At 31.5% G+C, this 17,665-nt stretch overlaps 1 protein-coding gene across 1 annotated transcript; it reads left to right on the top strand.

Annotated features, from left to right (window-relative positions):
• Positions 1 to 27: 27 nt before the first annotated feature.
• Positions 28 to 11,541, top strand: LOC108609523 (glycoprotein-N-acetylgalactosamine 3-beta-galactosyltransferase 1). Its single transcript, XM_018001244.2, has 4 exons — positions 28 to 684; positions 1,550 to 1,643; positions 10,493 to 10,789; positions 10,873 to 11,541. Exons 1-4 carry the CDS (start codon positions 233 to 235, stop codon positions 11,098 to 11,100), a joined length of 1,071 nt encoding a protein of 356 aa, XP_017856733.2. The 5' UTR covers positions 28 to 232; the 3' UTR covers positions 11,101 to 11,541.
• Positions 11,542 to 17,665: the final 6,124 nt, after the last annotated feature.

The raw sequence follows: 17,665 nt of genomic DNA, 5'->3' as shown, positions 1-17,665 counted from the left end.
ATTCGGCTGTCTAGCAAAACCACCATGCAAACGAAAGGGCAATTTGAATAATATGCATATATGGTCACACTGTCGCCGCGCCAATATTAGTGTGAGCAGTGCGAAACATCAAACCGGTCGTGTATTTACTTTTGTTTGCTATATTAATGTGTTAAATGATGTGTTTTTTTTTTAAGCTGCTACAATCACAGCATAGACGTCGCGTCGGGCAGAACAGAACGCGGACGAAACAATGGTTAAGCTCAAATCGGGGCAGCTGCATCTGTTTACCGGCTTCGTAACGGGATTCGTTTGCGCTTTCATGCTGATTCTTAACATTTACGATGTGCACATTGACATCAGCTGTTGGTCGACCAGCAGCAGCAGCGACTGCTCCACCTCCACTGCAGCGCACAGATTTGAGCGAGATCTGGCGCCTGACATTCGTGTGCTCTGCATGGTGCTCACCTGCCCAGAAAATGTTGAGCTCAAAGCCCAGCATGTGCACGCCACCTGGGGCAAGCGCTGCAACAAGTTAATCTTCGTCAGCAGCGAGAACTACGATCCGCTGGGCGTCGTTAAGGTGGTCGAACCACATGCCGGCAGCTATAACGATTTGTGGAATAAGACACGAGAGGGATTTCGATATGTTTGGCGGGAATATGGCGATCAATACGATTGGTTTGTCAAGGCTGACGACGACACGTGAGTACAGCTAGCGATGTGGGCGTGTCGATATTTTTGTTACCATGCACGAAAACGACATTTTTTGAATAAAAGCGAAAGTGAATGAGTGAAATATTGAAAGCGAAAGTGAAGTAGTGAAAAAACATATATAGAATCAATTGTGCTCAAAAACGATTTTCTACGCCCTTTATCTATATTTCATAGTTTTAGAGGAATTTCCCATTTATACTTATAAATAATTCATAAATCGTATGCATAATTTGTTGAATTTATTTGCATAGTTAATAACTGTATTTTAATAACATTACAGTTTGACAGGAAGTTTATAATTTATGATTGATAAGTCAAAGACATACTTTGAGTAGATTAAAAAAAAATATTTTAATTAAACAAAATTTAATGATAATTATATAAATATTATTAAATTAAATGATTTTTTACCCAAAACCATTCGAAATATTTTTTACAAATTATTCGAATATCATTTGGTTATATAAAAATGTTTTTTTGTAACCAATGTTTTATACCATAATCTAAAGTACATATATTAGATTTGTTATAGCTACTCTAGATATGTATTTATTCTTCTATTGTGTCATCAAAATTTGAGAACAAAGTTTTTGTTATATAGTTTTTTAGAGCTCGATTAAACACGAATTTATTGCTATTGTTTTGTCTTTCATCTTCCCAAACATAAATATTTATAAAATTTATTATAGACATTCTATTCTATTATTGTAGTTTTTAATATCATTGTCAATTTAGTCTCTTAGAGGTTTTAAAGTTATTTTTGAGATAAAACTTAAATTATTTTCGTGAAAGACAAAATAATTATTATTTATTTGGTTAATATCACATATTTGGAATTTTTATTTCTTTATAGCTACATTATTATGGAAAACATGCGTCGCATGCTCAACGTCTATGATCCCGCCATGCCCCTATATTTTGGCTACCAGATGAAACGCTATAATGTGGTAAGTCTCAAATTACTTTAATATTTGGTATTCTAACAAATAATTCATAACTAAATTATAACATCTTAAATAAATTGGCATTCATTTTTGGCTCGGGCGACAAAACACATTATTCACTTAACGATTTGCTCGAAGCAGGGCTTTCTCTATGTTGGCGATTAATGCTGTATATTGGCTTTATTGTCAGTGAAATATATGTATGATAAAGGTGTCAGCTTTAGGGGTAGGGTTGTCAAATTATATTTAAATTCAAATTTAACAATGTTTTCTCTTATATGTAATTAATTTATGACAAAACCAGAAATCAAAGATTCGGTAACAAAATTATTTATTCAAAGAATAGTTCGAGCATTTGTCTAGAAGTAATAAATCTAAATAAATCTAATTTTATTATTCACTGAAATTAAAGATAAATATTACACATATACAAAAATTAATTTATTTGTTTTTATTATTGATTTATTTTTATTTTTATTTGGTAGTTTTAATTTCAAAAATAGAATTTTAGTGAATGAGTATATGATATAAAATGCAAAACTAAAATTTAAATAATAAGTAATAAAATAAAAAAATAAAAAAATAAATAAATTTACAAAAATATAAAATGCAAAACTAAAAAAAAAAAAAATAATAATAAAATTAAAATAAAATAATTAAACATAATAAAATTACAACAGTTTTAACAATTATTACACTCATTTAAAGTCTATAAATTTTGTATTTATTTTCCAATTTATTTCTATTATAACACCCTAAATTTCTTATCAGACTATTTACATGACTGCACATTTATAAATATGATCGAAAGTATTTGGTTGGGCCTTTTTAAATGCAAAGTTTTATTAAACAATACTCAATGTTAGGGCCCGACTAACCGGTTGTCAGCTCTAGCTGCGTTTAAATAACAATTTTTGTGGATGCCCGTTTAATTGGCTAGCTAATTAAAGAGGGCTTCTCCGTCAGATCTTTGTCATTGATGCCTTAGCAAACAGCAAAAATATTTGTATTTTTATTTAAAATAATGATTAATGCAATCGTTAACATATGCAACACAAATGGCAACGGGCGGCAGTCAATCAGCTGTTGATGCACTGCCTCAAGTGTGTCCAATGCTCTTCTGCTTCGTCTTCAACCTCTTCCTCTTGATCTCTTGAGGTCGTTGAGGTTTCTTCTTATTTGGTTGCAGTCGCATCTCTGAGTGCTTCTCTCAAGCTTTGTTTGTTTTCTTGTTATTTATTTTGCCATTTGACATTATTGTGCAAACAGTTTGTAGGCGAAGTACGAACTATTGACCAACAGCTGGTAATTGTGGATGAGACTCGCATTTTCAGAGAATATTTGATAGGCGAATCAGGTAAATAACAAATTAGTAAGAGCATTGCAAAATATTAGCATACACGCATATTAGATATTTATTTTATATTGTAAATAAAATAATATTTTTGAATCGTCAAAATAACGCAATAATATTATAAATAATAAATAAAATATTTTAATTGTATTAAGAAAATAATTTTGTCTTATAATTTTCAATATATATATACGCCTATTAAAGGCGTGGCAAATGGAAACTGTATCTTGTACAGTCATAGATTTAGAAAATATAAAATGAAAATAAGAATTTTTGCTGGGAATAAAATTTTTAAATATAAAAAGCATCTTAAAAAAAAATAAATAAAATAAAATGAAAAGAATATGTTTTTTATGCAAAATTCAATTGAAATATGACGATGTTAATACTAAATCGAAAACCTGAATAGTTCCATCACATTAAGTTTTCAAATTCAAAAATACCTAATTTCCCTTTCTTTGTCATCAAGGTGTCTGACTGAAAAAGGTTGAAAGAGATTGATCGAAAGATACAAATTAGTTATATCGATCGAGAGAGAGAGAGAGAGAGAGAGAGAGAGAGAGAGAGAGAGAGAGAGAGAGAGAGCGAGACGCAGTTTGTGTGTGTTTTAGATTTTGTAGTTTTCAATATATTAACCATTAATTGAGTTATTATGACTAATTGGTTATCGAATTATGACATTTGCATTAATTTATTTGTGTTTTATAATCAGTCTGGCAAAACATAATATCGCCATTAAAATGATTGAGGAATGCATAAAACAACTTGAGCCCAAGTTCACAGCTGAGTAAGTAGCAAGGTTTTAATCTATTACAAATGTTATACGACTAGAAAATATCCTATCGCGAAATGAGTGTTTATTTTATATGACGATAAAAAAAAAAGCAGCCATTGTTTAGAGGTTTATTAACGCTAAAACAGAGGTACAGTAGTAGATCTTATAGTCCATAATACTATAGCAAAAACAATATACCCTATATCAATATTAAATCAATTCAGGGTATAGCAAGATTTTCGTGTTTCACAGAAACTTTTGATATTTGTTTAACTTTTGATAGATTTTCAAATTTCCATTGATTTATTATCTTGCTTAAGTTTCTGTGTGATTTTTATTTATATTTTTTCAAATATTAATTTCGTCTTTTGTCCATCAGACAGCCCAATTAGCATATGTTAAATAACTTAATGGGCAGGGTTTTATTGAACAATAAATATTTCTCCCAGACCATAAATTGCAATGCACACATAAATATTAGGAAAAGGTCAGAGTTACTTTATATAAATATATATAAAGAAATGTATATACAAAAATAACTGTACAAACAACATTGTGTTCACATTTCAATTAAAGGTATATTTTTTGACACATCATCTTTGTCAATTATGTAGCAGACGCCCAAATGGCCTTCAAAGCGGCTTAAAACCCCCCAGTTGAAGTTATAATTGTTACGCTTGATCTGTTTTATTGGTAAACTCGTCTAGCATAGCCAATTGGTTGCACTCACATGATTTAAACGCATATTTTCGTGTATTTTGAATTATGAAATGTTACAAATGATTATGTGAGCGAAATACCTGTATAGACATTTGCGTATAATATTTATGTACATATTTTTAGTCACTCAATTTACATTGCAAATGAGCTTTTTGTATTCAGCATTAAATGTTGATTCTTAATTTCCTTATTAAGAAAGACAGCATATGTGCGTTAGGCTTAGTTTGTCTTATTATTTTATATTAATATACCTACTTAAGTTCAGTCTTGAGTCAAAATTTAATTCACTTAAATATGAAATGTTGTAGATAATTTAAATTAATTTTAGCTTTTTGTTGCAACTTTGGCATTTTTTAAAAGTTTATAAGTATAAATAATTTTTTATCCTGAACCCATTGAAAATGGGAAATCAGGGTATAATGGTTTTGTTGAAATGTATGTAACAGACAGAAAGAGGCGTAGCTGTATCCATAAAGTATATATAGTCTTGATCAGGGCGACGAGCTAAGTCGATTTAGCCCTGTCCGCCTGTCTGTCTGTCTGTCCGTCCGTTTGTCTGTATGTTTGAACGCGTCGATCTCAGAAGATTTAAGAGCTAGTGGCCTCAAATTTGTTTTTCAAATGTCCATGTATACGCATATATCGAGTTTTTCTCAGAAAATCGATAACTTATCCCGTTATTTTGCTAGCGTCAAATTTTAAATGTAGATTTATATGTACTTAATAGAATTTCGGTTTTTATAATAATTCACCCCCACCCTTTCACCATTAAATTTGTAAAAGGCGTATTTCAAATACTAGACACTTGTGTATGCATTTCAATGTTATAATCACGATCTGAATGTTTAATATCGAGTGTCATATCTTTCAGCTTCTGTCATGCAGTCTCATCGCATTTAGTTTCAGTCATAAATTCGTTGGAAGCCCTAAATTAAGAGCATTTATATTTGTGAGAATCGTAAGATTATGTTTTCTATTTCCTGAACAATGAGGATACATTTTTCCACAAGCTTCATAGTATTCAGTCTTTGACATTGATGTACCTTACATCGAGTCTCGTAGTATTCAGCTTTTGTCATGAAGCTGCCTTCACCCTAGTTTTCGCCATATTCACTAGAAAAATTGGCCCACAGTTTCAGAGGCATTCATTGGGCTATTCCTTTTCTTCTGAACGAGCAAATTATGATATATATATATATTTAAAATGCTTTATGTAACTTATGTCAGGGCGTACACAAGCCCTGAATGCTACAAGACTCAATGTACGGTACTTCAATGCTAAAGACCACAGACTGTAATTACAGTATATAAATTGCATTGAAGACCACAGACTGTAATATATACTGTAATATACAGTTTGTGGTCTTTAGCATTGAAGTACCGCACATTGAGTCTTGTAGCATTCAGCTTTTGTCATGCAGCTACCCTAATTCAAGTTTCAAGTTTTCTTTTTGAACATTCACAATAAGAATTGAGCACAGTTTCTTAATCATTCATAAGGCTATGCCTTAATAAGAGATTAAGCGAGCAAATTCTGATTAATATATCAAGTTTGATAGATGTACCATACATCGAATTTCATATCGTTCAGCTTTGTCATGCAGTCTCATCGCATTTAGTTTCTGCTATAAATTCGCCAGAAGACTTAAATTGAAAGTATTTATACTTCTGGGAATCAATGATTATGTTTTCTATTTCGTGAGCAATGAGGATAAATTTGTCGACAAGCTTCTTAGTATTCAGTCTTTGACATTCGAGTCTCGTATCATCCAGCTTTTGTCATGCAGCTGCCTTCACTCTGGTTTTTGCCACATTCACTAGAAGAGTTGGCCTACAGTTTCTGAGGCATTCATGGGGCTGTTTTTTTCTGAAAGAGCAAATATGATCAAATTTGCACAAGTTTTATTAATGCCCCTCCATCGGGTGTCGTAGCATTCAGCTTTTGTCAGGCTGCTACCATAACTTAAGTTTCAAGCAAATATGATCAATTTCAACAGGTTTCATAGATTTTGTTATCGAAACCGATAATAGTTATCGAAATCGATAAATAGCTATCGAAATCGATAAATAGTTATCGAAATCGATAAATAGTTATCGAAATCGATAAATAGTTATCGAAATCGATAAATAGTTATCGAAATCGATAAATAGTTATCGAAATCGATAAATAGTTATCGAAATCGATAAATAGTTATCGAAATATACAGTCTGTGGTCTTTAGCATTGAAGTACCGTACATTGAGTCTTGTAGCATTCAGCTTTTGTCATGCAGCTACCCTAATTCAAGTTTCAAGTTTTCTTTTTGTAACATTCACTATAAGAATTGAGCACAGTTTCGTAATCATTCATAAGGCTATGCCTTAATAAGAGATTTAGCGAGCAAATTCTGATCAATATTTCAAGTTTGATAGATGTACCATCCATCAAATTTCATATCATTCAGCTTCTGTCATGCAGTCCATCGCATTTAGTTTCTGCCCTAAATTCGCGAGAAGACCTAAATTGAAAGTATTTATACTTCTGGGAATCAATGATTATGTTTTCTATTTCGTGGGCAATGAGGATAAATTTGTCGACAAGCTTCTTAGCATTCAGTCTTTGACATTCGAGTCTCGTATCATTCAGCTTTTGTCATGCAGCTGCCTTCACTCTGGTTTTTGCCACATTCACTAGAAGAGTTGGCCCACAAATTCTGAGGCATTCATGGAGCTATGTTTTGTTTTCGGAAAGAGCAAATATGATCAATATTTGCACAAGTTTTATTAATGCCCCTCCATTGGGTGTCGTAGCATTCAGCTTTTGTCAGGCAGGTGCCATAACTTGAGTTTCAAGCAAATATGATAAATTTCCACATGTTTAATAGATTTTGTTATCGAAACCGATAATAGTTATCTAAATCGATAAATAGTTATCGAAATCGATAAATAGTTATCGAAATCGATAAATAGTTAACGAAATCGATAAACAATTATCGAAATCGATAAATAGTTATCGAAATCGATAAATAGTTATCGAAATCGATAAATAGTTATCGAAATCGATGGATAGTTATCGAAATCGATAAATAGTTATCGAAATCGATAATAGTTATCGAAATCGATAAATAGTTATCGAAATCGATAAATAGTTATCGAAATCGATAAATAGTTATCGAAATATACGGTCTGTGGTCTTTAGCATTGAAGTACCGTACATTGAGTCTTGTAGCATTCAGCTTTTGTCATGCAGCACCCTAATTCAAGTTTCAAGTTTTCTTTTTGTAACATTCACTATAAGAATTGAGCACAGTTTCTTAATCATTCATAAGGCTATGCCTTAATAAGAGATTTAGCGAGCAAATTCTGATTAATATTTCAAGTTTGATAGATGTACCATACATCGAATTTCATATCGTTCAGCTTCTGTCATGCAGTCCATCGCATTTAGTTTCTGCTATAAATTCGCCAGAAGACCTAAATTGAAAGTATTTATCTTCTGAATCATATGATTATGTTTTCTATATCGTGAGCAATGAGAATAATTTCGTCGACAAGCTTCTTAGTATTCAGTCTTTGACATTCGAGTCTCGTATCATTCAGCTTTTGTCATGCAGCTGCCTTCACTCTGGTTTTTGCCACATTCACTAGAAGAGTTGGCCCACAGTTTCTGAGGCATTCATGGGGCTGTTTTTTTCTGAAAGAGCAAATATGATCAAATTTGCACAAGTTTTATTAATGCCCCTCCATCGGGTGTCGTAGCATTCAGCTTTTGTCAGGCTGCTACCATAACTTAAGTTTCAAGCAAATATGATCAATTTCAACAGGTTTCATAGATTTTGTTATCGAAACCGATAATAGTTATCGAAATCGATAAATAGTTATCGAAATATACAGTCTGTGGTCTTTAGCATTGAAGTACCGTACATTGAGTCTTGTAGCATTCAGCTTTTGTCATGCAGCTACCCTAATTCAAGTTTCAAGTTTTCTTTTTGTAACATTCACTATAAGAATTGAGCACAGTTTCGTAATCATTCATAAGGCTATGCCTTAATAAGAGATTTAGCGAGCAAATTCTGATCAATATTTCAAGTTTGATAGATGTACCATCCATCAAATTTCATATCATTCAGCTTCTGTCATGCAGTCCATCGCATTTAGTTTCTGCCCTAAATTCGCGAGAAGACCCAAATTGAAAGTATTTATACTTCTGGGAATCAATGATTATGTTTTCTATTTCGTGGGCAATGAGGATAAATTTGTCGACAAGCTCCTTAGTATTCAGTCTTTGACATTCGAGTCTCGTATCATTCAGCTTTTGTCATGCAGCTGCCTTCACTCTGGTTTTTGCCACATTCACTAGAAGAGTTGGCCCACAAATTCTGAGGCATTCATGGAGCTATGTTTTGTTTTCGGAAAGAGCAAATATGATCAATATTTGCACAAGTTTTATTAATGCCCCTCCATTGGGTGTCGTCGCATTCAGCTTTTGTCAGGCAGGTGCCATAACTTGAGTTTCAAGCAAATATGATAAATTTCCACATGTTTAATAGATTTTGTTATCGAAACCGATAATAGTTATCGAAATCGATAAATAGTGATCGAAATCGATAAATAGTGATCGAAATCGATAAATAGTTATCGAAATCGATAAATAGTTAACGAAATCGATAAACAATTATCGAAATCAATAAATAGTTATCGAAATCGATAAATAGTTATCGAAATCTATAAATAGTTATCGAAATCGATGGATAGTTATCGAAATCGATCAATAGTTATCGAAATCGATAATAGTTATCGAAATCGATAAATAGTTATCGAAATATACGGTCTGTGGTCTTTAGCATTGAAGTACCGCACATTGAGTCTTGTAGCATTCAGCTTTTCTCATGCAGCTACCCTAATTCAAGTTTCAAGTTTTCTTTTTGAACATTCACAATAAGAATTGAGCACAGTTTCTTAATCATTCATAAGGCTATGCCTTAATAAGAGATTTAGCGAGCAAATTCTGATTAATATTTCAAGTTTGATAGATGTACCATACATCGAATTTCATATCGTTCAGCTTCTGTCATGCAGTCCATCGCATTTAGTTTCTGCTATAAATTCGCCAGATGACCTAAATTGAAAGTATTTATACTTCTGAATCATATGATTATGTTTTCTATATCGTGAGCAATGAGAATAAATTCGTCGACAAGCTTCTTAGTCTTTGACATTCAGTCTTTGACATTCGAGTCTCGTAGCATTCAGCTTTTGTCAGGCAGATGCCTTTACTCTGGTATTTTGCCACATTCATGAAAGTGTTGGTTTGTGTAATGTCCGCCTTGCAATCCGTCCGGCTGTCCGTATGAATGAAATGCATTCCGTTGCTAATGAATACTCGTGTATATTCTATGTAAGGATTTTCCCGATCGTCCCACAAATGGCGTGGCAAATCAGCAAATGCATCTTCCAGTATATCAGAAACCATTGTAGAGTTGAAGTGATAGGCAGTTGATATAACCTCAGGTTGATAGCCCAAAATCAATAAGATATCGAGGATATATATACAAATGTCCATTGGGGTTGTGGCATATCTGTTTTTATAGTTTTATACCTAGAAACTTGAAATTTAACGACAAAGCAACACCCGACTGCAACAGTCTTACCTGTATTAAATAACAAAATTTCAAAGACGTCAAACCTATTCAGTAGAGCTTCTCCATAAAAAATTCTTGTTATCAAAAACGCCTATAGCAAAAAAAAAAAAAAAAAAAAAAAAATATATATATTTTTGTATAGTGCTGAACAAGTTTTGACAAAGTTATTGACCTTGTCAAACACTCAAATTGAAAATGAAAAAGTTGAGGCACGTGCTAAAATATAATTTTATCTAAGTATATACAGATTTCGCTTGGTTCTATTTAAGGAGATCAAACTTTTAGCTTTTGCTGCTTTTATCGTAATTTAACAATGCTGGTTATGGGAAACTAATATTTGTAAATTTCTTAAGTGATATTCATCTTCAAATTATAAATACTAGAGTTACATGTCCGGTGGTGCTTCGTATGTGCTCAGTCGTGAGGCACTGCATCGCTTTATGAGCGAGGCCTACAGCTCGGAGAAAATTTGTCCGGCAGTCAGGGAATGGGGCATTGAGGATTTCTATATGGGCGTTTGTCTACAAAATGTGGGCGTACATTTTATAGACTCTCAGCGCGCATTGCCCGAAGAGAACAAGACAAAGTTTTTTCCACTCGATGTTGGGGTATTTGTGTCCACTAATAATGACAGCATTCCGGACTGGTTGCCACAGATGAGCGTTTCACGGATAGAAACAGTATGTGATCCACATGGAATTGTTATAAATATGTATAACTACATATGTATGTATAATCTCATTTATTCATTATCATTCTACAGGGCAAAGATTGCTGTTCGAATTATTCTATAGCTTTTCATTATATAACGCCGGGTCGCATGTATTTATTCGATTTTTTGCTATATAATTTGAGAATCTTTGGTCGCAACTACGAGGAGCAGCGGCCAGCGCGACTTACAAACGACGAGGTGCTTGAACGGTTTCCACTTGAAAACAATTCGGAAATTAGAGATTTGACCAACATGCTCAATAAGCCAGCTAATTTTTAGATTAAGTATGCATACGCTCAAGCTACCGTCATCAGAATTTTCGTCGTAATATTAGTGCGGACGCTATAACCGGATTCTACTGTATATCCGTTTTCGCCTTCGGATTTAATTATTGATTAATTGATATATTTTAGTTATAATATTATTGATAAGCCAATGTAGCGCTGTTCAAACTGTAGCTATCTGCCTGTGGCTCTTAAACTGTTTGGTAAATCAAAAGACTTAAGCAACATACTTGCTTGGGCGGCGACCGAAAACGTTTGCCTACTTTTAGGTGCTGCATTTAAGTAGGAATTTAAGGAAAAAACCTATAAACTGTTGCATTATGTGTGTTAAAAGTGAACGTTAATAAATTATAGAAATGGATTAAGTCTATAATAAAATGTTAATATATTTATTTATTTTTAATTAGCTTAATATTTGAATAGTCTGCATTCTCTGCAGTAGTCATTTTTAGAAAATTTAATATTTTTATTTTTAATCTGCTTAATAAGAGTACAATTTTCTTGTTCTACAGTAGGGTAAGTAAGTCAAGTATTCTTATTTGGTAAACTGAAAAAATTAGTAAAATAAAATTATAATACATTTAATAATATTATTCGATTTCATTAAAAAATATACAAAAATTAAAACAAATTTAGTACAATTAATATTAAAATTTTAGTTTGTTTACGTTTAAAGGTTCATGTTAACTGAACAATTAAGTGGCTTAAATGCTTAACTTATACAAAATAGGCTTAAAATTAATAAAAACTAAATCAAAGTATATTGAATTATAGCAAGTCCAACTTCAGGTGAATAATTTGAAATTGTAGATATAATAAAAAATAAAATAAAAACAAAATAGTTCGAAATAAAAAATACAAAATCTAATAAAATTTACATTAATTGTTTATTAAGTTTTATATTGATGTTAGGATGCAAATTAATTTCAAATTTAATATAATTATATTAAATTAAAATACATTCAATGATATATTTGAGCTGCCATGAATAGAATTTGAAATATATTATATATAAATAATTTGTAAATAATTAAAAATATAAATAACTTTTATTTAATATTATAAAAATAATACAATATTAATTAATAACAAGTCACACAAATCTTTTTATTATATCTTTCATATAAATATAAAAATGTTTTTGTTTATATCTCTCACACGTCTTATTATTATTATATTTTTTATTTTTTTTTTTATTTTTTTTTTAGCTTGCTCGTGTACAATTTATTTGCAATTACCTTGCGGCTTGAGTGTTTAATTAATTGTGCAGCCAATAAATGTGCAGCGAGCAGCTGCCTGTCTTTAGTCAGTCAATGAATCATTTCACTTTATTGATAGTTTTATTGAAGCTCAAGCATGCGCAGATCCTTCAGCTGTGAGGCATTCTTGCATGAAGGGCCTCAATAATGAATGCATTGTATTTTCATTGCCAAAGTCAAAGCCAGAGCCAGACCCAAAGCCAAAGCCAAAGTCACAAAATGAGCCGCGTCAGTGGGCCACAATTACTTAGCTTGGCCAAGTGCAGTTAATTAAGGCCAGAATCACGTACGCATTGATTGAGATGTACGAATGGCTTGTTATGGCCAGATTGCATTAGATAAATCAAATACCTATTTATATATATATATATATATATTGCTGCAGCATGAGAATTGATAAGTGAAAGGGAATTCGTTGCTATAGTTAGGCATGAGCTCAGTTTATTAATGAATCTCTTAAAGACGTATCATTGAACTTAAAAGCTGTGCACCTGACGGCGAGGAAGAGCACTTGGCAACACTGAATCTACTTCTAATCTATATACTATAATATCGATATTTGTGATATTTGTGTCATGCATTTCAAGTGGTATTTCCGACTAACTCGTTTGTTGTAAGTTTGCTCATTCATGAAAGTGAAATGAGTATATTGATTTTGTCTGTCCTTCTGGCATATATATATATATAGGAATTAGTGATACATACATACATCTATTAAGGGCTCAGTAGAGCGAGCTGTCTCGACAAGAGTTCTCTTAAGCATTTTGTTTAAATGTTATCGATTAAAATGCTTATTAAAGGCCAATTAAAAAAATGATATATTGTTAATTCTTAAAGTAAGAGTCTTCAAATATATAAAAATAAATATAGATGTGTATTTTATATGATTTTGATTTTATTTTAATAGTTTCTAGGATCGGCAAATATACATACATATATGAATGTCATTAACACATTCTGCAAGTGTCATTCTTAGAGGATCCAGTTAACAGTTAAATTCCCATTGCGACGTCAACTGCGCTGTGAGCAGAGCGCATGCTTATGAGTAATACCCATTCTTCTAGGGTTTCGGGGAATCTCGCAGTCGAGCAATCGCGACTGGAGCAGAACTCTTGCTTGTTTCGAATAACTTGAGAATAATAAAATAATTGTTATTTAATTGTTCCCAAGTCAGCATTTGTTATATAGTAACTGTCTTGCAGTTGTTTTTGTTTGTTTCGTGTGTTAATTCATATATGAAAATTTAATTGACAATCTTGAATGGCACGAAAACAAAAAAAGGTGACTTCAATCAAATTGATTCAGTTTATGAGCGACGCGACGACGCACTCGCACACAAACTGCTAACAAGCTGAGCAAATAGCTACCGTTTGCTAGCTAGCTATCTGCTAGCTGCTGCTTAGTTAGTTAACGTACTTAGCTTTAGTTTTTAGTTGGCAATGTGTGTGTGTTCGTGTGTGTGCTTGCTTTTTGTTAGCCAGCCGCAGTGTCTAACCATTCCAACGGCCGTCAGACGGTGCGTATGCGCAATGTGCCTCCATGGCAACGGCGCGTGTTCCATTTTGTTGTTGTTATTATTGTTGTTGTTGTTGTGTTTGAGCTGACACACGCTACACACAAGTGGGTTAAATTGTTGTTCGCCGCTGCTCTTGTTATTGTCACCTGTCTGATTAATATTTTATATATATATACATACATATGTGTATATGTATATGGTTTTTTTTTTTATAATAAAATTGTGCGTCGAGTCATGGCATGTAGTTGGGGAGCATTCGCCTGACCTTCGACGTTGTCAAATGTGAGCTGTAAACTGCGTCGCTCTCGATTTGCAAGACATTCAAAAATAAAAAATAAAAATTTTGTAGGTAACACATACACAAATAATAAATCCAAATTGAAATTGCATTAAATTCAAAATTGAAACCATAAAAAATCGTTTATTCAGCTATGCACAGCTCTTGCCATTGCGCAAATTATTTTCAGTTCAGTTTATCCATGTTTTCATTTTTTACCTCTAAACTCAATTACCACGCACTTAATATTGAATATATTATATGTATACAATTATATATGTTTTTTTTTTTTTTTTTTTTTTTTTTGCTGCTTACTTAATAAAAATTCCGTAACAAGTTGTATTTCTTTCTCTGAAAATTTATAGCTCTATATAGATGCCAGATAAAGCTTGTCAATTTTTTATACCCTTCACTTTTGTTACCAGGCGCATTAAAAAAAAAAAAAAAATAATGGAAAAAAAGTAGAACCCAATAATATATATACATATTTTTTCCATTTTGTTCCACTCGTTTCTTAAGACTTTATTCTTGAATTCTCTGTGCGTAGCTCTTGAAGTTGGCTTCGAGTATTTGCGGGCACTCGAGTCTCGGAATGCCATAATTAGCACAATGTCGTGGTCTTTTTCTTTCTCGTTTATCTGTATTTAAATGGTTGAAGTACATTTCTGGATAACAAGTTCAAGTTGAACGAGCGGGGAGAATAATAATAATAGGAGTGTCGAATAGAAGAACAATGTCCATTTTAGACAGTTGGACATAATTATGTATAAAATGTCAGACTAAAAGTGAAGTGAATTAAAGGGAATATTTATTTATAGAGTAGCAGAATAATAAATATAAATGGCCGTAAAATAAAATAATATAATTATAGTAACAAAAGCCGGTTAATTTGTTAAAAAATCTATTTGCATAGATTTAAAAAATAAAAATGTATCAAATTATTAGAATAGTTAAAATTACTTAATAATAATTTGAATGTATATATTTCAACAGTTATAAATATCTATAAATTTAAGTTATAAATATTTATTTATATATGTATTTATAGGACAGGTAAAAATATAGACGTATATAAAACAATTAAACAAAATAATAAATAAACAACTTTTAGAAAATATTAATTTTACAAATATTGTAATAATTTTTAAAATTAAATTTATACTTGTAAAAAAATAAGAAACAATTAAACAAACTAATAAATAATAATAAATAAACAACTTTTAGAAAATAGGAATTTTAGGTAATTATTAATAAAAAGCAATAGACAATTATTTTATAATAATAATATTTTTTTGTATTATATCAAATATATATAATTATTAATAAATTCTTTTGTTAATTATATATCCACAAATGTTTTAGCCTTTATTTTATTTAATTAATATTAAATGTTATTTTTTTAACTTAAACTTGAATTTATTTTGTAATGCAATTCTCTTGGGAATTTTTCGTTTACAGAGCTATTTAGTAGATGTATTTAAAAATTATAAAAACTTGTTCGGCGATTTTCTATCGTTTCTATATAGAATCAGCGATTGTCAACCAGTTGGCCAAAGTTCAGGCTGCACAATTCAATCATTATTTTGAGACAGACGTTTGCGGATAATGTAAAGACGATATTTTATGTCAATTTTTCTATGGGTATGTCAACAGCTCGATCGACAGGCACCTCCGGTGCCCCTTCACCCGCGCCACCTCTTCCCCTATGCATATGCATGCTGTGCAGCTGTGCACATTAAAATCAATTAAAATTCTTATTTATCTTCTATTCGCGATTCTCAGTTCTCAATTCTCGATGCGCCTAACAAGTGCAGCGTGCTGCGAGCTCATCTATAAATATTTATTAATGTTTCACAACGCTCGAAAAAAAAAAAATAAAGAAAAAATTTTTTTATAAATATATACAAATTACACGCATTGAAAGACATTCTTGAATTTAAAGTGCACTTCAAGAAGAAGAAGAAATAATTATTTATTATGTTAGGCTATGGGAATTGTTTCAAGTTTTCTAACTATTTCATGTTTGCCATAAAAAAAAAAAAAAAAAATAAATAAATGAAATAAATCACATACTTCTACGTTTTTTTTTTTTTTAGTTTTGTTTTAGCACTCGCTAGATAAGTAATTAAATTAATTAAGTTTTATATGCTAGCTAAAGTCGATGCACGCTGCCAATCGCTACACTCAAAATTAGTTTTGTAAAGGCCTTCCACTGGAGCGTTCATATCGTTTATCGAGTTAAGATTGACTTAAGTCGATTGCTATCGGTGTGCAGCTGCTGCTGTTTTTGGTCAACTCAATTGAGCGTTCAAAATTTATGACACAAACACGATAAACTCTAGTCAAAATAAAAAAAGTAAAATCATAAAATGATATAATTAAGTACAGTGAACATTCAATAGAATGAAAAATTTAAAATAATTGTTTGGAATCGTTATAGAAATTTTTATTTAGCTAATATACAAAAATATGCAGAAAATTAATATTGATGATGATGATGAATTTGTAGGTAAAGAAATATAAATATAGTTAAATGAATATATTTATATTTGTTTAGTATAGCTTTAAAAGATTTTTTATAGAAGCTTAAAAAATATATTTAATTTTTTATATTATAGATTTGGTAAGATATTTAAAAATTAAAAAGTATTTTCAATTAATTTTTAAGATATATTGATATACAGAAATTAACTTAAGATGGTAAATAAAATTTGATCAAAATAAAATCTAACATTTAAGTAAAAGTAAGTATATGGCATTGTTTGGAAAATCTAAATATTGTTTGAGTTTTGAATGCAGAAGAATCCTTCAATTTTTTTTTTTTGAATACACACATCAAATATTTGGTTCAAGTAAACGGAAAATCTAACACATTTAAAATCAAGTTTTTCCTCTATTTTAAAATGTTTAAATTAAATAAATGTTAATTTAATTTCAACCTATTTTATATGGTTGATAAAGTCAACTGCACTTCCACTCAACAATTATACGATTTTGGGTAAAATAAATCGCCCAATCATAAATCTTAATAAACAAGCCATTAACCACATGAAGAACGCATAAAACAAATATAATAAAAAACTGAAATATTATAGCACATTTACATAGCAAACAGCTGATGGCGACTGCTGCGGCCCAAATGACTTGACTGCTCAATTAGCGCGAAGAGCGGCATTTTGGTCACTCTCTTAGTGCGTGCAAACGGTCGAACAGCTGAATATGTTGTGAAGATGCACACTCTTTAGCACGTTCCAGCTAGTTGCTCTTTGCATATGTACATCCGTTTGTGGTGGACGCTCTTTGAAACGGACTGGAAATTCCCATATGACGACCGTGTTCACATATGTATGTGTGTTTGCGTTCCTGTGGGAAACGTTGACATGGCAATGATTAATAAGAGCCGTTGTCAATAATGAAAATGACGAAACTCATTTAAAAACGGATCTGGAGACGGAGATCAAGCTGACACAACGAAATGGAGCATGAGCCTACCCGGTGGGGAGATGAA

The sequence above is a fragment of the Drosophila arizonae genome, chromosome 3 (assembly GCF_054131065.1).
Source record: "Drosophila arizonae isolate 15081-1271.41 chromosome 3, UAZ_ARI_1.0, whole genome shotgun sequence".
NCBI lineage: Eukaryota > Metazoa > Arthropoda > Insecta > Diptera > Drosophilidae > Drosophila > Drosophila arizonae.
Note: the sequence above shows the minus strand (reverse complement) of the source record. Positions and strands in the feature narration are given on the sequence as shown.